This window comes from Lates calcarifer, linkage group LG2 (assembly GCF_001640805.2).
Source record: "Lates calcarifer isolate ASB-BC8 linkage group LG2, TLL_Latcal_v3, whole genome shotgun sequence".
NCBI classification, from domain to species: Eukaryota; Metazoa; Chordata; class Actinopteri; family Centropomidae; genus Lates; species Lates calcarifer.
Window position 1 is genome coordinate 2,117,600 of NC_066834.1, and position 22,358 is coordinate 2,139,957.

A 22,358-nucleotide genomic window follows, 5' to 3' on the forward strand; every position below is an offset into this window, starting at 1 on the left:
TTTTATGAAAAAGTGAAATAACTGGAGATGCATTTTTGACATAACATCAATGTCTCAGTTCCTTCTCACTCATGTGTTCCCATATCAGAGGTTTGCATCAGTCTCCAGCTCCTCAAATGCTAATCTGGTGAATCTAGTGAGACAAGAGCTACTGTACAACAACTGCTGTCCCTGTGTGGATTTGTGTGTTTGTGAGATATGTTTCATTCATTTTGTTCGTTACTGTGAATGCATGCACTGTATATCTCTGATGAGACAAGAGCACCACAGAGTGCAGCTGTCTCCCCCAACTCCGCACTGAGGCCCATGCATTTTTCATGGCAGCTTCGCGGGATGAGAGAAAACTGCTCATTGAGAAACCACCAATCTCTCTGCCCCCGCCCTCTCACTGAAACTCAGATGGCATACATCAAGGAATAATCCGGGGTACTGACTGTGATTAATGTCTCATTTATATCATTTTTGTTGTCCAGCATTCGATCTCAGCTTTTAGCACATCTCTTCTAGAACAAAAAGTGAAGGAGCGGCCAAAATGTAGCGTTACACAATAAATACTATACTTGTTCTTCCCACCACTGCACCAGTCATGGCATAATTCCTTTTTGTTTAAGTCAGTTCAATCCAGTGAGTTCATTAAATGGTTTGGTTTTAACTTTCTTATTTTATGTGCTGTGATGTCCTAAAGATCAGTGTTTTTCAGAAGTTTAACATAAATTCCACACCAATCACTTTCTGCTGTCGTCCTGATGCAGTCTCATTCTGAAATTCATGGACTGCCCCTGTAACTTATAGCAACCACAAGCCAATAGCATCAAAGTAAGCAGGGAAACCATGGCAATGGGGTATTCAATCAGAGGAAAGAGCCAGTAGTGTTAGTGCTGCATTTGAAAGGATGGGAGCAGATATAGGTTTTTACAACGAGAGGCTAAACAGCTCATTAACACAGCAATTTTTCTTGTTATTTACAAAGATAAAAGGCAGGATTACGATCTCAACGTGGTGCGATAATGTGTGTGCAAGCATGCACATAAAACACACAGGTTCACCCACAAAGACAGGAACTTCCTCTGTGACTTTAAAGAGAAACAAATGAAAATATGAACTGATACAAACGTTATCCTACACTCATGAAGACATCCCCGGGAAACTATTACTTTTCAGTCCAATAAAACAGCATTGAGTCAAATTACAGTTTCTCACATGAACAGTGTTATAATGTGAGGAGAGATAATATTTTTCTAGTAGTGAGCCAAACTGAGATCCACAGTAGTTTATGCAGCTGGTATTCTGGGATTCACTTCTGTATTATTGATTTTTTCTTGTGGTATTCCTTAAAAAAGATCCCCAGTGTAAAATACAGATATGTACAATCAATTAAACATTATCTTAGTAACAAAAACAACACTATGAAAACAAATTCCATCATTACACATTGTTTGCTTTTATTGTGCCAATCTAGTGTTATCGTTATCAGTCTGATCTGCTTGTCAGACACTCACGCAACTGAACACCCGCTCAGATACACACACACACACACACACACATGCACACACGCACTGCTTCAAAAGATGAACACTGTGCCCTTTCCTGTGTTCTCAGGAATGTGGTACAGTACCTGTAGGGAATCCAGTCGGAGGAGTGCTTGGAGCTCATTTCTGTATCAATCACTCTGACTGCTGCTGCCTAAGTGCGAGGCTAATGGCCTGCAACAGCACCAGTGCAAGTGGCTACGGGGTCTGAGGACAGCGATCACAGCCAGAGAGCCCACATCGCCTGTTCATCCTCTGCACACAGCCCTATATCCCCAGCCCGCCTTGTGCTTCTTCGTACGTCCTCTAGCTGTGGGGCAGCAGATGACTAACAATCCAGACAGACAGCCGCGCTCCTCAGTCATGCACACTGAGCACATGAAATAGCCGTTTTCTTCTCTTCCATGTGTGCGCTTCCAGTCAATGCCTCTCCTCTCCTCTCCTCTCCTCCCATCTACCGCCTCTGCTCCTGCTCTGCGCTGGATCTGTGGGCTCTATCTAAATCTCCCTCCGTTTCTTGCCCTTTAAATCCCCCCTCCCTTCCCTTCTTCTCTGTCCAAATCTCGCTCTCTACCTCTTTGCCCAATCTATCTCTCATTATCTCTCGTGCAGCATCACCTACGGCAGCACTGGGTGCAGAGCTTTAAGCAAAAAAGGAAAAGAGGTTATAGAGAATCCCCTTTGTCTTTCCTCTTTGATATTCCTTCTATGCTATTTCTGTACAGTGCCACCCCCCTCTCTCTACTGCAAGCATACACACATTCCCTCCCTCTCTCTCTCTCTCTTTCTGACACTTTCTGCATCTTCCTTGCACACTGTCTGTGTTGCATGAGGCATGTAAAGCAGGGACTCAGATGTGTTTTCTGGACCATAATTTATTTATTCTCTCAGAGTAAGAGGCATTAGCATATGACTGTGCAGACTAGTGTTAACAGCCTTTAATTCAACACTCTCCACAGCCAGACAAAGGCACCCTGTGATGGTGCCACAGCTCTGAACCTCTCTCACACACATCTGCTTCCGCCCTCCGTCTGCCGCCCCTCACTGTCACCACACAAACACACATCACTCACTGTGCTCCCAGGGTTATTCAGGAGTCCATCTTTAGACAGTTAAACTGAGCGGCTTCACCAAGCAGTCGATTCACGTCGACTCTATCGACACACAGATATCTCAGTTCTGAGCGTGCGATCCGTTTGTGCACAGATTTTAATAGAGTGAAATCATCTGAAACAATTCAGAAAATCATCTTGGGAACAAAGTCTATTACTTGTGGGCACAGATGAAAGCACCTTGCCGTCTACTACCTCCCTGCAAAGCAGCCTCAGGCAAAATCTTGTATGTGCTGTATTTGATCATCTATGTGTTGCACCACTTCCTGAGTTTTAGTCACATGGATTTGGGACATTTAATGCACCAAAACCAGTCTGAAATACACAAATGCAATCACACACACGGACACAAACACACATTTATGATTGCTGAGGCATTTCTAATGTGCTGGTGCTTACAGTGTCAAGTTCATTTTCTCAAGGTCAGAACTCATATCATGTGCTGATCAGATTAGACACACTGTGTTTCATGGTGAGGCTGTAATATGGCATTCAGCACTGCGCTCTGTGTAACTTAAGCAAAGACAAGTCAAACAGTGGAGTCACTATTAAGGGCATTCAAGCATCTTCCTTCAATTATTTATTGAACGCCTAAAAACAAGCATCTCTGATAGAGTTCAGTGGTGGAGTAAACTGGGAGGTAGGAAAATGAAACGACCATAAAAGCCGACAGAGAAGCAAAAATATTTGTTTTTCTATTAAATCAAGTTGCATGAAAAGCAAAAATGTTTGTTCTCAGTGAAAGATTTAAAGAACAGAATTTGTCTGTGTGACAAATAACAATTAATAACATTACATTTCACATCTGCAGTGCTGGGCTTCTTACTAAAATCTAAATTCAGATGACACAATAACTACTCATTTCTAATATATCTCCCTTTACCTGATATTATAATACTCTATATAAAAAACAGCAAATCCTTTCCTCAGGTAAACTGGACAATATACTATATAATCCATCTAAAAATATATATGTGAAATATATATGTGAAATATGGTCAGAACTTCTTTTATTCTGCTCTGAAGTCGACAGCATCAGTGCCACTGAAGCAGCTTTACTGAAAACATAATGAAACATTGATTGCATTCTCTAATGGTATGGCCTTTGAAAAATGTCAGGTCACAAAGGTGTTTTTTCCCAAACAGAAAGAAAGTGTTGATCGAATGAATGACAGTAAAATAAGTCGGCTTTCACAGAAATCCAAACAGATCGATCCCTCATACAGCGTTTCCCCCGCTATGTCACAGACCAGCAGTGACGTTTAAACAAAACCAGGGACTGGGCAGTCGAGGGGACCACTTTCTTTAAGAAAACTTATTTAATAAGAGAATCTGTTACTCTGCTCTGTAAAACGAAGAGTTAAATCTGACTGTGTTAAACTACTCAGAAGCATGTTGACAGTTTGTATTTTGCTGAAGTGGGCAGTAAAGTCAGATGTTCCTCCTACACAGATCTGCCGCGGTTTCTTCTGCAAATGACAGAAAAGAAATTCAGCCGCTACACAAGAAAAATCCTGGTGTTCCCCCATCAGCAGAGACAACCCAGGAGACAAACACCCTGCATCATCAATCCTCACAGCTGCAATTATCACAGTGCTTGTGAAGCAGCATGGCACAGCAATAAGGGAGACATCTTGTCTAACTAACCCCCCCACCCGTGTCAACAGGCATCAGTTCTGCCTATGCCCTTGAGCAAGTCACTCACTCCCTACCCTGTGTGACACTGCTATACGAAGTGGCAAGAGAGAACATAATTCTACGCAGAGATTCATCAAGTGTGGCTGTTAGAGAAGGAGGTTACTGAGCACTGGTTGTCAGATAAATGTAGACGGCTGTCGATAAATATAACTTAAATCACTCTGTGGTTAATAGTGTGTGCCTTTACACATCAGCTGGTGTGATGAAAGTGGAAGTAAATGGGACAAGCCATACCACTGAGGAACAGGTGTAAGCACAGCACCCTGCTTAATATTTGATGCTGAGGGGAAGACTTTGAAGTTTGGCTTTGGTCATGAGAGAGTTGGAAGCGAGAGGCAGGCAGACTCTCATACAGTTTTATTAAGACAAAAGTATATTCTGGCTTCTACTAGACTTAGCAAAGAGGCTGTTTGCTGTTTTTTTTCCCTCTGGCCTTGTTGCTATTACAGCATTAAACAGCAAATGATAAGATCCTCTTGACAAATTTAATTTTTCCAGTCCAGAATTTGTACTGAGTTTTCCCAGAGGCATTTTATTGTTGGTAACAGGAGGCCAGCAGTATCAGTAATTATAATAATGGTTCTGGCACAGAAGGCACACACTGATGTGAAAATGGATCTCTGGCTTGTGTCTGCCTGTCTTAGTCAGACTGACTGAAACACAGCTGCCGAGCACAAAGCCTTAATAATACAGCAGCCTGATCAGTCATGCAGGACATGTCCCAACTGATGAGCGACATTTACCTTTTTATGAGCCTGTGTGTTGAATATTGTGTTTTTATCACAAAAATCTACCAAAGCCCAGGTTATTACAGGGATGCCACTTTCACAAGCCTCGCCTCAGATCATAAGCAAGAGGAGGCCATTTGCAACAAATAAAAGCAGTGTGTATCATGTTATTCTGACCAGCACAAACGGATGTTACCTATACTGTGACACTACATACAGTACTATGTCTCATTTTTTCCTGCTGTCATTTTCTGTGCTTTGATTCCTCCGCCTTTGATTGGTTGGATTTACAGTAACTATTTGCTGACATGTCCAGGACCACCTGTAATACAGTTTTTCTTGAGCTTTCTGCGGGCTGAGGAGTTGTTCATCATCTCAGTTTGCATCCCCAGCCTCACAGACATGAACGGCTCTCCCCAACTTGTAAAGTCAAAAATTCACATTAACTCCTAAGAATCTGCCACATAAGAGCAAACAAGGTGGTAAATAGCAGTGGTGACGTCTCATGAAAAGTGGTGACATTTTAACACATGATGGACACTTGGCGAACAGTAGTCACTCTGCAGTGAGTTTGTGAAGGAATTTCCACCTGTGTTCTCCAGATTCAGGCAAGAAAAAGACGCATTTTTCCACCGCATCTGGAGAAGCCTTGAAATGTGAATTGAAAGTGGGAACTCTCATGACGTATTCAGCCTTGAAACACACACTTCGAAGGAGGCAATTAGGACACAGCTAAGGAATGAGTCACTGACTTGATCCACGTTACATCACTTCATACAGGGGAGAGTGCTGCACTGGAGTCGAGCCAAGGGATCCTGTCAGCAATAAGTTGGTGTAAGCTAAAAGAGCCCGTCTGCATCAGGATTAAGAGGATGGATGGTGTTTAATAACGCCACCTATTTAATAATGCATACACAAAACAGTGAGGAATGAATGGGTGACAACTGATATCAGATGGTCCAGCATCTTGTGAGTGAGTGCAACTTGATGTTAGGAGCAAATAAACTGCTGCTTAATTGCTTAACTGTACACACCTCTTAATTACTTAAAGGCCATTCTTTTGCAAGTGCTTTGAGAGCCTTAGGCAACTGCAGCATTTACACATGAATACATAACCAACACAGGAAAACAGCACGACAGAAACAGATTTTTAGGAGTGCACACACTGGAAAAAAATTCAAATCAATAACGAAAACATGCACTTGCAAAGGCAAGCAAGCTATTGTTCCCTCTTATCAGTCAGGAACACAAATTTATCAGTAGACGGGAGCTGCAAATGCTTTCAAGCTTTTTCAAAACTGTGATTACATTCCACATTCAAACTACTTCTGACAGTCCACTTGATAAATCTTAGTCATAATCAGATAACATTTGATTGTTCAGTTCATACTGGAGTGCCAGGCTGGCTCACTGTTTAATAATTCTACAATAAGACCACACTGAATTGACCTGTAAAATACAATTTAGAGAAAGATGATTACACATATGGACTAGTGAAAGAAAATCCCACTTTAAGCCAGCAGCAGCCCACTGAGGCCTCCAGTGAATCAGCAGCAGTCTGACGTTCCAGCTACAATTTGGTGGATGATATCATCATTTATAGATGAAGACATTGAAAATATTTCTTCACATGGACATTCAAAGAAATCTATTTGTGAGCAATGGTAGGTGGCGTGAACCAAAAAGCCAGTCTTCGTAGGTTGCTGCGAGGGATTTTGTTTGAACAGTGGCATCTTTATTTTAAGGGGAGTTGTAAATCTTAGAGGGAGAGAGAGAGAGAGAAACAGAGAGACTATGTGTGTTTGTGAGTGTGAGTGAAAAGTAAATCTCACAGCTTCAGAGGCAGAGTGAAGGACTGTGTGTGAGCTTATGCATGAAAAGAATGAAAAGTGAAAGAGCACATTGGCTTGTGTCCAGTATTGATTGAATCTAATGTGTGCCTTCTATTGATTCTGCCTAATGTGAGCAACGTGATCTTTGCTGGTAACGACAAATTGCTGAGAATTTAAATGTATAATTCAGTTGCATTTTCATGGACCACATATTAACATCACATCAAGCCAAGAGCATATGCACCTGAGACTGTTTATGTTCGCTTTATTTCTTAAAGACTACAGCACAGCATGGAATTATGCTAAAGAATCAGCAGGTGGGTGACTAACACACACACAGATACACACACACTGTCCTTGTATCAACATAAATCCCATGTATCTCATCTCTCAGTGCCCAACAGAGGACATGCATAAAACATGATTTGGATTAGAAAATGTCACATTGGATGAAACAGTGTCCCAGTGTCCCAGTGAAGCAACCAGATGGACTGCTTCAATACACCAAAGTTCCTTTGCATCCTTCTCTCCACAGCCCAGCTTTATCTGTGTTTGAATACTGTATACTACTGTCACCTGTAAATACCACATGATCATTCGAAAAACTAACAACACACATTTGCACATTCTGAGCACATTTCTACATGTGTTAGCACCTCTCTGGTTCATTCTGATCAGTATGACATTGAAATGAATCATATACAGCAGCTTAATCTGATCTAAGGTCTGAAGATAACACTCAAGTGTAATTCAGAGCTAATGTATCTTCTCTTAAAGGTGCTATATGTAAGGTTTTTCTATCGCTACATTGTCAAAGTTAGCATAGGTTAGCATAGGTTTACTTATGAGTCTAGAAGAAATGCTGCAAGCATCAAACTTCATTCCTTTACTCGCTAATAGCTGTCTTCTTTTCTACATAAGTTAGCATGCTAACCAACCATCCGAGGCCCATCCTAGAAAACTCAGTTCATAAAACTACTTTGTGACAGTGAGTCACCACAGAGCCTGGGCCGCCGTCACTGTCTGACATGCGAGGATGAAGACACAGCTCTGTCCAGAGGACGTATTCTAACATCTTGTAAATGCAACAATGACTGAAGTTCTTGGTGAGTAAACAGCTGTTAATGCTAATGTTGGCTATGTAGCAATAGCAGTAATTTACATGTAGCGCCTTTAAACAGATTCAGAGATATACTCCTTATTTGAATACTGACAAACAAGGTGTGCAGGCAGCGTATTATGTTATTATCTCTATTGTTCACTGTTATATTAACAAGTAAAATTCCACAAAAGAAGCAAAAATGTTATGAAATCTGTGACAGCAAACACCAAAAACTGCACTGACAAAAAAATAGTGTCTTCACGCTGAAGCTCACTGACAGAAATAAACACATTTAATATGATATTTGCTAAACATGACCTAAACACTGCCTGCCTCAATAACAGCCAGAGATCTGAATCAATCCCTCACTGTGACAGCCCGAACAAAGACTATATGTCTTGAGCTTTGCTAAATTGTTTATGGCAGGGCTTTCATCTGGAAACCACTTGTATCCAAGGGCAACAGACAAAGATGCACAGCTTAGTGTAATGAGAGGAACAAAACCCAATACGGACTGATGAGTCATCCAACACATTTTCCCTCTGTATATACAGATGTGTTTAGATTTCTAATTATACCTTAAACCCTCAATGTAATTTTCCACCTATTAAAGTTGTAGTGCTTCATTTTTTCTGTTAAAGGTGCATTCCCTGTTTTTTCCCCCAGCCCAGATACGACCCTCGAATCAAACTTTGCTCAGCTGTGAAATGAAGGAAATTGCTCGACTAATATCATGGAGTTCTTACATTATTTGAAATGCATTAAAACTGACCACTCACAAAAGGTAGGACCAAGGTTTTCTGTAGGTAATGTGTCTGTCCTTTCATATTTCCCCAGGCAGCTGTCTATGTCAGGTCTTGGGCTTTCATTCTGTTTTATATTTTATATTCTCAAGATAAAAGGAACGGCTACTTTTCTAAAACTGTATTTAACATTATTTAACACTGTCACGGCTCTTTCTTACACAGTGACTTTTCATCACAGTGTGCGTTATCAACAGACCAGAAAAAGTAAAGAATCAAAAGCATAATTTGTCCTTTCAGAGGTTACTGACCCGTCTTTGGCTCGAACAAGGCGTAAGAACCACATCCCACACAAACTGACGCACACACATACCTCACACCCTGCTGACAGGAAGACAGGAGAGAAGCAGAGATGTTAAATAAGAGTGTCGTCTTGTCAGATGCTGTACAGTGTGTGAGCCCTGTATCTATCTTGGGAGGATTATGTGCATGTGACTCACTGTTTCTAAGCTGTTTCTGCTCTTCTACTTATCTCTCTTCTTTTTGTTTTATCTTTGACTCTCAAATTAGTTTTTGCCGTGCCACATACTCAGCCATCATGTGCAGTTTGGAAACCTCCCCAGTAATTACACATTATGAATCAGATGAGCAAATTACTGTAGAGAAAAGCAGGAAACAATGAGCCACTGGACACAGAAACTCAAATGAAAAAGGACTGTAGCCTTAAATGACTGGTTGTTTCTCCCCTTCTTCTGGGCCTCTTTCTTCTCGTCACAGCACATCAGCAGTCAGTCAGCTAGTTCACTATGAAGTCATGCTCAAGTGAAAAACCTGCCCATGAAAAATGAGGCTGGCCATGCCGTTCTGACTCTGATAATTTCATGGATGAGGGAGCAGTGCTAATGAATGTTTTTAATTCTATGGCCATAAGCAGAGAGGTGGCACGAAATGTGTGCAACACTTGCATCCTAACTCAGCATCTTTGTGAGGAGGCAGCGTGACAAGCAGAAAGACATCAGCCGCTGCCTCCTCTGACACATGCTCCTCTGCTGGTTCACTCCCGTGTCCATGGCAACAGTGGAAACTAATTATCATTTAAAAGCTGGTTGGCTATTTAACCATAATATCTGCTTCAAGAAAAGATACACACGCACTAACACACATGCACTCCCACCTTGTCAGTCACCGTGGCTGTGATTAATTAACATCTGGCAGTGCCTGCAGTGGTACAGTCACATCACTGTCAGTGCAGTGAGCTGCAGTGTTTTTCTTGACCAACAGGGGGACTCATTGAACAGTGACAGAATTGTGTAGTGATGACTCATGAACACATGGAGGTGCTGTCAAGCTTTGCATTTCCTGCTTCTCACTTTCTGTGAGGGTGGGGAATTCACAGTTACTGCAAACACACAAGCTCTGCAAGAGCCAACGGCGCCTCGCTTCTATGGAAGTGAGGTTGCTGAGCACTGCTTGTCAGTTGTATGTATGTATGTATTTGTCGTGTTAGTGTTTTACTCACATTTCAATATGTTGACAGTGCTGAGCCAGTGAAAACTAAATGTAATGACATAATCTGGCACATGAAAAATGAGAGACAGAAAAAGTTTAAAAAGTTAAAGTCATCCTAACAGACTTTCTACAAACACTTACCTTTATTTGTCTCCTTAACAGTTACTGGGCCTCGCCTGGTCTTCACAGCACAAACATGCAAAACACTTGAACCGGACATTTTTATGATGTTAATTTTATTAAAAAAATCAATTTTGAGACTGAATATCAAGAAATGGGGTATTGCTGGGCTTACATGTTTCTGATTTTCCCCACCGAGTCATACCAGTGACTGACAAAAATCTCTGACTGAGTCATTACAGAGCAGTCTGTTGTGTATTTTATTGTTCATTTATGCAGTGAGAAACTCATCAAATGTTCAGGCAACAGAGTCAACAAACTGCTGGATGGAAAATGAAAGCACAACTGTGGCAGAAACTCTCTCCACCCTGGCTCCGCACAACATGTTATGTTTGTGTTTGTTCCTTCTTCATTGTGAGGATGATTTTATTTTTAAAGACAGGGAAGGAAGAAACAAAGGGGACCTGCAGACTGTATCTGTCTCCTGAGAAAGAGAGTCAATATCTCAGTCTCACATCAGTCATCAGACAAACAATTCGAGACATCTTGATGAATAATGACATAATGAACACAGTGGGGACAGTGGGTGCATACAAATGAATATAAAATTAAAGATTGTAAGTTAAATGGCTGGACGCCAAACTGTTCCTCAGAATGGTGCTCAGCACCTGTTTAAGTATTTAAGAAGGCCAGCTGCTCAGGTTTAACAGATCGAAGTAATACTCCACTTAATCACATAGCAATATGGTTCATATTATAACTGAGAGGCCTGGAGTGAATTAAGACACCTTTCAAATCTCAGGCTAAATCAGGGCGATTTAAAGATCATACAGGTGATAATTACACTATTAATATACTTTAACCAAGACTGACTGCTGCCAGATTTAAAAATAACAAACTGTGTTTGTGTCTAACATCAAATTATTAAATAAGACATTAAAAAATCAAGAGAAGCAGGTAAGATGTGTTTGGCTGCTGCTTTGGTCTGACTCGAGGGACGACCTGTCTCTCTCAGTCTCTAGTGGTTTGTCTTGACTGACAGAGAAAAACCTTCTGATTAAAAAAGCATAATCGAAACAAAACACACACTTAGAAAAACTGTGAAAATGTAAAAAGGTTTGTTGAAATAAAAACCTGCTGGAGCAAAATAAAAATGGAACACAGGAAATAAACCTGTTCCTGCTTCATAATACAAAGATGAGTTTTTAAAACATATCGGAGCATTTAACAGTTTTATAGCTATATATGTTGTCTACTTATTAATATTACTTACTGTATTTAGCATTATTTATGCATTTGACATTGGAGATTGAAATGAAATTTGTGCCCATATGCTCCAATGACAAACAAATATTCTGTGTCCCTGCAATAAGAACACGTCAGACTTGTTTTTCTTCTCTAACACTTGATTAACTATCAACATCATGAATCAATATACTCAGCACAGAACAGCAGAAACCACTGAAACCAAGCAGTGCCAAATTTCAGACCAAGCAAGACAACGGTATGACGTTCATTCTCTTCTCTCATGTGATGGAGGAAGATAAGACTGCATGTGTTCACACTTACAGTCTGCTCATGGATGGAGGGTACGTAATTACACACACACACACACACACACACACACACACACACACACACACACACACAGACAGACAACCATATTTCTCAAAAACTTAATGCCACATCTCAATTTTACGCCATCATGTTTCACCATAGCAACCACCTCCAGAGGCATAACCCACACACACACATCCACCACTGGTAGAGGAGCTATGGAGGAGAGGATGGAGATGAATAAAAGAAAAGCAAGAGGGAAGAGAATTAGCATATTTTATATTTATGGACCTTTTCAAAATACTGTTCACAAAATCCATTAAGAATTCATAAACTGAAAAAAAGAGTAAAATCTGCACTAAAATGATTAAAGACATTTTAGCAGAGCCGCTAAAAACTCATTTTCAGGAATTATTTGACTAAAGACTGTATCCACATCACCCGTGGGCCCGAGATCACCTTAGATTTTAAAGATTTCACCTGACAAACTGAGGCTTTGTATCTGCTCATAAGGGGCAACAGATCTGTTCATCATTCTATTCAACAGGTGATGCAGACTGAAAGAGAAATTTCTTGTGCCGACTACACAGGTTTAGAGAATTAAATCAATTTTAATTAATAAAGGACAATGACACTGAACAAAAGGGGAAAGAACAGTTCAAGAGACAGCGATAAGAGTTCATTAAGAGCATGTGGAATAAATGAGGAAAGGAGAAAGGTGTCATGATAATCATTTTTATCACCTTTCTTGTGCACTTGTCGACGGCGACTCCACAGTATCAACTTTCTCCTGTGTTCACTGCAGTGTGACATATCTCATCATATTTAGATCACATTTCAGAATCTGCTCATTCACTGTGGATATTTTGTATTTTTATATTTGTGTATGAAATGAAGCCTGTCTATAACTACAGTAATGCTTTGGAGTGCAGTCAGTTAAGTGCAAACATGCATATCATTAGATGATCATTAAATGCTGCAGCATCTAATGAAATCATGAAATGTAGATTGTAAAATGATAAGGAATATACTAAAGTTGTTATGGTGAATATGTATTTGTATACACTGATCAGCCATAACATTATGACCACTGGTGGATGAAGTGAATGACATCGATCATCTCGCTATAACACAATGTTCTGCTGAGGAACCATTGTTACTTTGTCACGTACCACCCACCTAAACATTGTCACAAACCAAGCACACACCCCTCCAATATCAGGTAAGTGCCTATGTGCACCCTAATAAACATTCCTGATACAAACATTTTGAGAATATGTTGTGCCAAATGTCTGAGTAAGACAGTAATAGAGCAGAAATGCTGATGGAGCGCCACATGTATACACAGAAAATGAACATTTATTTGCCCTATTACTGCCCTCTATCACACATCAAATGGTTCAGCTTGGTAAATACACGGGAAAGGCAAAGGGTTGTAATTTAATCAAGGCACTATTCACATAAAGAGGAACCATTCTGTAATATTTTTCACCATTTCATGTTTTTTTTTTCTCAGAGTAGCCATCTATACTTGCTAAGGGCACAGCTGGGTTGTCATGCTGCTCCAGACTCCTGCTCCAAAGGCACACCTGCTGCTAAAAGAGCAATTCAGCACAAATGCACTTTGATGTGAAGGAGGACCAACATCCCCTCCTGTTTTAATAAGACTGCAAAGGCATCAAAGTGAGGAGGCTACAAACACTGTCATGCCACTTGGACAGCGATTATGATTCATGAACAGAGGTGATGTTATGTTTCATGAAACTACCTTTACAAGTCTAAAAACTTGCTTTGGTGGGTAATACCAGACTGACCAGACTTAAGAGATTACCTTTACTGATGGCATGTAGTGACACTTCACAAACACAAACTCTGACTGTCCTGACTGACATTTAACATATCTAATGTTTTCACAGTGGGTCTTTTCTTTGCAAAAAATTAAATAAAATAAAAGCATTCTGAATCACATCAGTATTAAACTACTGTGTGACTTTATCTCTAAGCTCAAAACCTTGCACTTAGAGCTAAAGTCCACTCAGAAATTCAAGGCTGCTCTTGAGTGACGACAGCCAAACAAGCTGGAATCTAATGCGATGTTTAGAGACTGAGAATCAGGCACTATTATCTTTTCACATTAGATATGCATCACTGAGAAATTCATGAGATCTAGGAAAACTGTCCTACACAAACACCTCCACACCTTTCATCTGCAACTTGAGCGTATTCTCACACTTCAAAGATGATCTTTTCAGACACTTCAGAGCAAAGAAAATCATCAAGTGTCACTGAAGGACGTCTAAGAGGCTCTATGCTGGACTGTACAGCTGATTGTCCGCTCGTCTGCATCTGAAAGCTATTATGCTCCAAAAAAAAAAAAAAAAAGCGAGAGGAGATGCAACAAGAGCTATTCAAACCACACTCATATTCTGGGTCAGATATTCTCTTGATCCAAAAACTGATAAATGAAAAAGCTAAAATATGGCAGTTCATAGAATAATTGGAGTTATACATTTTTACATAAGATTAATGGAAAATCGTCATAGAAAGAATCACATCTTTCTGCTATCAGAAGTTCATTTTAACTGACAGATATGTGCGGATCTACTTTGTTGAGAGGACACCGAGAGGAAAGAACTTTTTGAACACATGCTGAGATGTTTTATTGTTGTATTTTAATCACATGGAACTGTGTGTTCTGAATTCATAGTTAGACGGTTTTGACTTCTGTGTCCTATAACAGACCCGGCTCGTCCTATCTAATAATATCACTTTGTGCCTCAACAGGTGATAGTGAGTCACTGTAGCGTCCACTCTGCCCTGTTCCAGCATGAGAGGATGAAGGGGCAGCGCTGCCCACAGGGTGGTTCTAACCTCTTGTCAATCATGTTAGTCAGTGAGTGAAACAGTAAACACAATGATGGCTGAAGCTCTTGGCAAGTGGCAGCAAGGAGAAAGGTGATAGAGACAGAAGCAAAACGAGTTTATTTTACTGCTGGAGACGGTTCTGTTCTCAGTGATGCTGAACTCACAACATTTCTTCTAGACTGAGAGGTAAACAGCTGTTACGGAAATCACAATTCCAAAATCCTTCATCAAGGACTTCTGTGTTCACAGCTCATGCCCCTGCCAGCAGACACCGATCCACCCGTCACAGCCAGAGAGAGCCTGGATGCAGAGGGAGATGTCAGGACAGGAAGCGTCTCCACCTTTGCACCTGATGTCAGTTCCTACTTGTCAGCAGTATTGTGAGAGATGCAGCTTCAAACCACAGAGGCAGGTCAGTCGGCTTCACTGTTTCCCCAGACAATGCGAGTGTTTTCCTTTTCACCTGCAGAGGAAGGACTGAACTGACAGGCTGGCTGCCTTCTGCCATGGCACCTTCACAAACTCCCTCTGATCTCCACCTGAGAAATCTCCTGAGCCTCACCTCAGAGGATCCTGAGGCACTCACGATATTTCCCTGCTTGTGGCTCATATCTGCTCACTAAACTCTCCTCTGTCTACGTCTGGTTTTGCTGTGTAACATCTCAAAAACAGCTCTGTGTCCAAAATGTAGGGTTAGGGTGAGAAGTTCTTATATGATGGTGTTAAAAAATAATCAGTATAAAATGTGGTATCATTCACATCATGTATTCTGTCATCTCAGCCTGTCCCTCTGTGTCTGACAGGCTTTTACTTTGTTACCTTAAATCACTTTAATCAGTCAGGTTGGTGTAATACAACACAATCTGCATTCAGGTACCGTACAGGTTATTATCTTCACTGTCAATAATTTAGAAGCAGAAATCCAGAAAGGCATCTTACCATTATCAGACATTAATTTGTTTTGTATTAAATTCACTTCTCCTTCAGGACATTTGTGACAGGTTTATATGCAGCCTTCATGGTGAATGTCAGTTCCTGCCACAGGGACAAGAATGATGACAGAAGAACATTTTTTAACCAGGAAACATCTGACATTTGGTTTTTAAGATTAACTGATACAATATCCTAATGGAAGGTGTAAGGTGTTGAACTGTTTAGGTTGTTACAGATTATGATATCCATCAAGTGTAACGTCACAAAACGTTGTTTTGCTGCTAGCAAGCAGAGACTAGAGGTGTAGCAGCACAGACAAAAGCCTGAAAGCTCTGTTTGCTACCCTGCTTTTCCTATCTGTGGTTACTACAGAAACAGGTGGACAGTGACTAAACTATGAACTGCGGCAGAGGGCTCTCTGAGCCGGAGAGTCAGGAGGTCTGATGAAAAAGACACAACAGGCCGCATCACCAGAAAAAAAAGGAGAGGCAGGAAACTGCATTCTTTCATCTGGGTTTGCAAAGGTCACATTTTCCAAAAGCCCGTTACACCAACAATACAGTTCAAGTGTAGTGATGCCACAAAGATGCTATGGTATAGCTGAAGCTGTGCACTCTAAAACCTACCATTGTAAGGCCTCTGAGAGCAGGCGGAGAGGAGCTCTGACTCTCACTGGACACAGCTGTCACTTCAGCTGCTCTCCTGTACTCGGCTGTAGTCATAGAGAATCGTGCTCATCTCTCTCCATAGTGTTGTGCAGTCCAAAACCTGTGCATTTACACAAGCACAGGGTGTAAATGAGCCTGAATAATTGATAAGCAAAAGGCAGAGGCTCCGGTTATTAAAGATGTTAAAAATGTGCTGGTGAAACACATTTAAAGGAATTTCTGCCCACGAATCATGTCGCCTAAAGAGCTGTTTGTTGCGCCATCAGTCTGTCAGTTTGTGTATCTAATACTTTGGCTCAGAGCAAAATATCTCTACAAACTCTGATCAGACTGTCATGACAACCACATTCTTCCTCTCTCTCCTCTGCCTCTGACCAACTCTCATTTTTTGACCAGTAAAATTTTGTTTCTTTTATAATGGAAGCAACAGTATTCTTGGATGGAGACTGATGAATCAGTCTTAAACCTTTTGTTTGGTTGTCTGTAATTTCTAACTGACGTACATGATTCTTTTGTGACTCATTTTTTTTATAGCCACCCACAATGGCCCCAAATGCACGATAGACTCCCACTTCAGGAGTTCACGGCACTTAATGTATGACCTGGTGTGTAGCTAACAGTCAGTGTTAGAAATACACTCCTGGAGGAGGGTACATGGGACTGGGTACAATTTTTAAATAGCAATGTGCATTATTCTACATATTAAAGGGAACATTTTTTGAGCATGTTTTCAAGGGATGTTCTCTTTATGCAGTTAAAACAGGCCACTGTGCCTGTGTCTGTCAGATACATCACTTCTCAGACCTGGTATCAGTACTAGCCTTAAACTTTTGTGTAAAACCAAAACTAGCAAAGAGATTTGCTATTTTTTCTCAATTTGACACTGTGCCTTGAAATCTAATATAAAGCACAAGCTCAACGGGTGAATTAAAATTGTGCACATTTTTTTTTCCAAGGTCAAACCATTACCAAGCAAATTTGCTGTGGGGGGAATGAAAAAATAATACTTAGCAGTGACGGAGTGATTTAATTTAACTTCATTCGGTTATTGCTTTCATGGGAGACAGGTCTCTTTTCAACACATCATCAGGTCCAATGATGAAGGATGAAAAATTAAGGAGAAAAGTACTACGCTTAGTTCCACCGCCCCCTCTTTTCTGTATCTGTTTATTCTCTGCAGTTTGAGGCAGGGGAACACAGTGTACACAAGGAAATTCAAACTATCCATTGTCTTTGGATAGAAAAAACATGGGGATGCTGTACTGAGCTCTGTAGGCTCTGAATTGTATCTTGTCGGCCCACCTTGTCCCTCCATCTCTAGGATGCAGTGTTTACTGAGTGGGTGCCAGGACACAGCGTGATTGTACATACTGTAGGTCCAAGAACGACCAGGCTTCACCATGAGTACAGTTGGTATGAAATGGCCACACTGCAAAACCAAGAATTAATTACTATAAGCATCTTTTTTCTTTCTAGTATGGGTGGAGGCTGGAGTAATCAATAAGAAAAATGACTCATCAATAATTTTGCTAATGTAAAACAAAATTCTGCACACTGATCTGACACTGTAAATTAAATGGGAGAAAAAAGTCACAGGTGAACCTTAGTTTGATTTCTCTCTAATCTCTAACAGGTGACTAACTGTTGCCGAACTACTAAAATAAAAAGCTGTCTAATCAACGTGCTCCACTCGGCCTTGTCCATAACATTATCCTGAATTATCAGGCAGCTCCTGTTTGAAACAGTCTGTCTCATCTACTGTGTGACACCTCAGATGGAACAGCTACTTATCCATCTACTGATTTTAGAGACGGCATTGTGCTGGCAGAGTACAAACCTGTAATATTAATGTCAGTAAGATCATTAAGTGGTTCCTATAATAACCATTTCTGCTAAGTACATCACTAATGTAGGCCGGAGTCTCAGTTAAAAAGCCCTGCAGCACACGTGTTCACTTATTCTGGCTGATTACACCTGTGCTCAGGTTGAAGTTGGACGAAGTTTCACAAACTTCATGAACAAATAAAACAGATAAAAGTGTGGCCTCACCTACATGAAGCATCAAGCACAGTCTACACACACCCACACAATCCTTAACTAAATATGAGGCACCTGTGCAGGTGTAGCATAGCCTTTAATGGGGAGGAGTAGCCGTTGTCATGTCCGTGTCTATTTCAGCATATGGGCCCTGTGTTAGTAAATACAGGTGAGACGCTGCTTTTAATTTTCACCCCTGCTCCTTAGAGAGACTGTGCACACCACTGGAGACTGAACTGCTCCTTGACAAGAAACACCACATGCAAATGTCTCTGCCATGTTTGTACTTACTTATCTTAGAGAAGAGAAAACAACAACAACCAGCTAAATCTGGGCAGATCTCACAGAGGTTTACTGAGCTTCTATACTTATTGAAAATGAGAGTTTTTTTCTCAGGCTGTTTAGTATTCTGTGTGGGTTTTAGTACAGAATCATGATTAGTCTTTCAGTGAGATGAAGCTATGTATCAGTCACCTACATTTCAAACCTGATTGATTCTGACTGAAAGAAAGAGCAAATATCTGAACGATCTGTCAAAGGCCTTCATTAGCAGAGAGGCTGATTGTATGTTCAGCTGCATGTGGGAAAGAAGAGCTAGGAAGTGAAGCCCTAAACCTAAAGCTAAGGCTTTTCTGAAGGGAATTTATCATATGATATCGCTGTAAAAGAAAATAACATCCCTCCTTTAAAGGCACAGACACGGGCACCTCTTACAGCCTGTAACTGGTTGCATGCAGTAAACAGTATTTCACAGTGCTGTGAGAAATATTAGGAGGCTAAGAGACCACTGGCTCTGGCAGCAGTCTCTCGGGATGTCAAAGTACAGATTCAGAATACCAATTATACTGTCTGAGCCAACATATACAGTGTTGTCATGGTAGAAACTGTTCTACTGTGCCTCAGTGATCAGTGGTATACAGTGATACAGTATCTCCAAACTGTTAGCTGAGTATAGCTGATGCAGCTAACCAGGTCTGTGTTCCTTCCATGTTTGAGCCATTTTCACACGTCATAGCCATGACCGACTGACTCATTCACACTTCTGTCTAATATTATGTTGATGACGTCACACACACACAAAGTAGACATTCATGAATCGCAAGTACATCAGAAACACTGCGGGTGAACAATCCTCCACTGGCTCATCCCTTTAGCTGCTTTCAAAACATTTGTATTTGAAAACACAGCCACTGTCACACTGAGGACGTCCACCGCTCTGCAGGACGGGTCATTTTATCATCTCCACGCTCCCTCTGTGCTCACACTCCACAACATGTCTGTTTGAATATGAAACAAAATGTGAGGTCTTGATCACAGTCACCCCCACTGAGACACAGCCTGCCAACTTCCTGACTAATGAGTCCTGCTCTGTGACTGAGGCACATGAACGTACACACAGATACTGTCACCACAGAGCCCATGGTTCCAGGATACACAGGAGAGGAACACTGTCACTTCTCCAGCAGAAAACTTTTACTTTTAAATGTCACGTCCACAAAGATAGATAGACAGATGGATGGATGGATGATGGATGGATAAACCTATTGAGTATTGTGAAGATACAATAACAGTCTAAAAATAGCACTATGAGTAACGTAAACACTCAGTCCGTTCCTATGGGAATGTTTTGGTGATGGTGGGCTGTGACACACTGTGATGCCCAGGCTACTTATTACTCTCACATCGCATCTCTCGTCCAAATCCGATGCACCTGTCAACTAATTGCACAGGAAAGAGGGGGGGTCACACCATGCTGTAGCCTCATCCTTTACAATATCGGCCTCGAGCGTCAATAACAACACAAACGTAACGCAAACACACTGAGATGAAAACTGGCGTTTCCAACGCTAACACCTGTCGATGTGAGAGCTTACCTGTCATAACTCCATCTACTGTAAGACATGCTCCTGTTGCTGCTGACTCCCTCCATGTCTCCGGCAGAGCTGATGAGCTGGATGAGCTGGACCGGATGGTGAGACGGCAGAAAATCAAAAAAATCCTCCAAAAATCAGGGAGAGTAAACGCTCCTCTCTCCCTCCTTCCTCACTAATGCAAACACCAACTAAAGGAATCGCCGCTAAGTGAATGAGCAGCGATAGGCTGCGCGGAGCCAGACGCTCTCCTATAGGCTATACCAATACAGAGGGGGGGGTGTCGGTGCTCACGGTGCACGCGCGGATGCTGATTTATTTTACTGACAAAATCCCCACTGATTGTGTCCTGCGTGTCAGTAGCCTCGAACAGACCTGAGCCTAATTAAAGAGAAGGGACGAGACTGTGATTTGTTTATTCTGATTATTGGCATCTCGTGACTGCTTAATGGCCAGTGGCGAACACCGGACCTTAGACAGATAGTATCCGTGCTGTTGCCTACACACACAGTTCTGTTCTTTCACTTAAATTAACATATTATGAAATTGTACGTGGACATGTGCATCCTCAGGAGGTAATTTACCATGCATGACATTCAATGCAAATTAGAGCAGGGATGATTTAAAATATTTTTCACAGGCTCAGACTCACACAGCTCACTGCTTATTGCAGCACAGTGCTGCCTCTCTAAGATCATTAATTGGACGTCTGCACAACTGTAATTTTGTCATGCAGGCTTTAGAACAACCTGTCATTAGGTTGAAGTAAAAGTAGAAAGAGGGCAAAGGGAATGCAGAAAGCCTCTTGAGCTGCCATTTTAATATTCCACAATCTGCCATCTGATATCCTTCATTTCAACACTGAACGGGAGGGACAATGGAGCTGTGGAGTTTTTCAACCTCCCCATATTTAGCTCATTTCCTCTTGTTTATATTATTTTCTGTCTTTAGCCAAGGGTGAGGGACACCTGTATTCCACTGCATGAAGAAATATTAGCATGTAGCATATTGAAGATCTTGAGGATAAGTCATATTATAAAACATCCCCACAAGATCTCAACAGACAAAATTCTCAAACAAAGTCATATACACTGATAAAATGGTACAAATCTTAAAGAAATGCTGATAACGCTGAGCGCAATGGGAATGTCCCTAACATTAGCATTAGCACTAGCATTGTGCAGTGTTTACTGATACAGCTGGATATATTACAGCACATGCAAGGGCTAGCTAAAATGCTGCGTGCCCTGCAGACACAGATGGATCCATTCATCCTCTCACTGGTACCACACTATATCTTTCTGAAAGACAGACGAGGCCCGAATTCACAAAGTGTCTCCAACCCCTGCAGTGCAGTGTAATCAAAAGAAAAGTAGAAAATGAATGTATAAAAGTCCAAATGCACACGTTCAGCAAAATAAAACAGTTTCTTCATGCAACATCAATCACAGACGTCTCAAAGCATTCCACAGCTCCGGAGAGGAATGGACTATTCTGTCAGAAAAAAACAGGAACATACAGAGAAGCCCTGTTTTCACACGTAGAATGACTGCCCAGACTGCACATATTGTAAGGGATAACAGAGGCATTAGTCAGAGGGATGATGTCCTTCGTGATGTGTTTACTGAACAATGTTTCAGACATTCACCTGAAATAAACAATAAATTCATCAGGATTTACTATAAATGGTTTTCAATGAGGATGAAGATGATGTAAATGTTGCTGCAGACTGGACTGAGGTGTTAGTCAGCGCCCTCCGTCACAAAATCACTATCAAAACACCAAATGAAAGAATGTGTTGTTCATGATGGTCAAACACTAAAACTCCTGCTGCATGTTCTTTAAATCTCTCACACGCCTCCATCTTCTTCTGTAGCTTTACCCCACTGGCTCAAACATTTGATGACCTTTATTTAGTCAAAACAACCCCCTTGTGGTGAGACGTGTGTACATGTTGTAAGATTCACCTTTAGACAGCTGATTGTTTGGGTTCATTGTGTGTCAACGTGCCCTGAGGAAGCTGAGTGCTGATGCAAGCTGAGGTTTTATTCTTA

General features: G+C 41.2%; 1 protein-coding gene across 2 annotated transcripts in view; it reads right to left on the bottom strand.

Annotated features, from left to right (window-relative positions):
- Window positions 1–20,495, bottom strand: part of tub (TUB bipartite transcription factor) — a 38,836-nt gene extending 18,341 nt beyond the window's left edge. Inside the window, exon 1 of one of the 2 annotated variants that reach the window (XM_018685001.2) lies at window positions 20,308–20,495. In XM_018685001.2, the coding sequence (XP_018540517.1) occupies window positions 20,308–20,363 (56 nt within the window). In that variant the 5' untranslated portion in view covers window positions 20,364–20,495. Of the gene's footprint in view, window positions 1–1,615; window positions 2,090–20,307 lie in introns of those variants that run through there. The other variant, XM_018685002.2, reaches the window with a different exon arrangement.
- Between the last annotated feature and the right edge of the window lie 1,863 nt (window positions 20,496–22,358).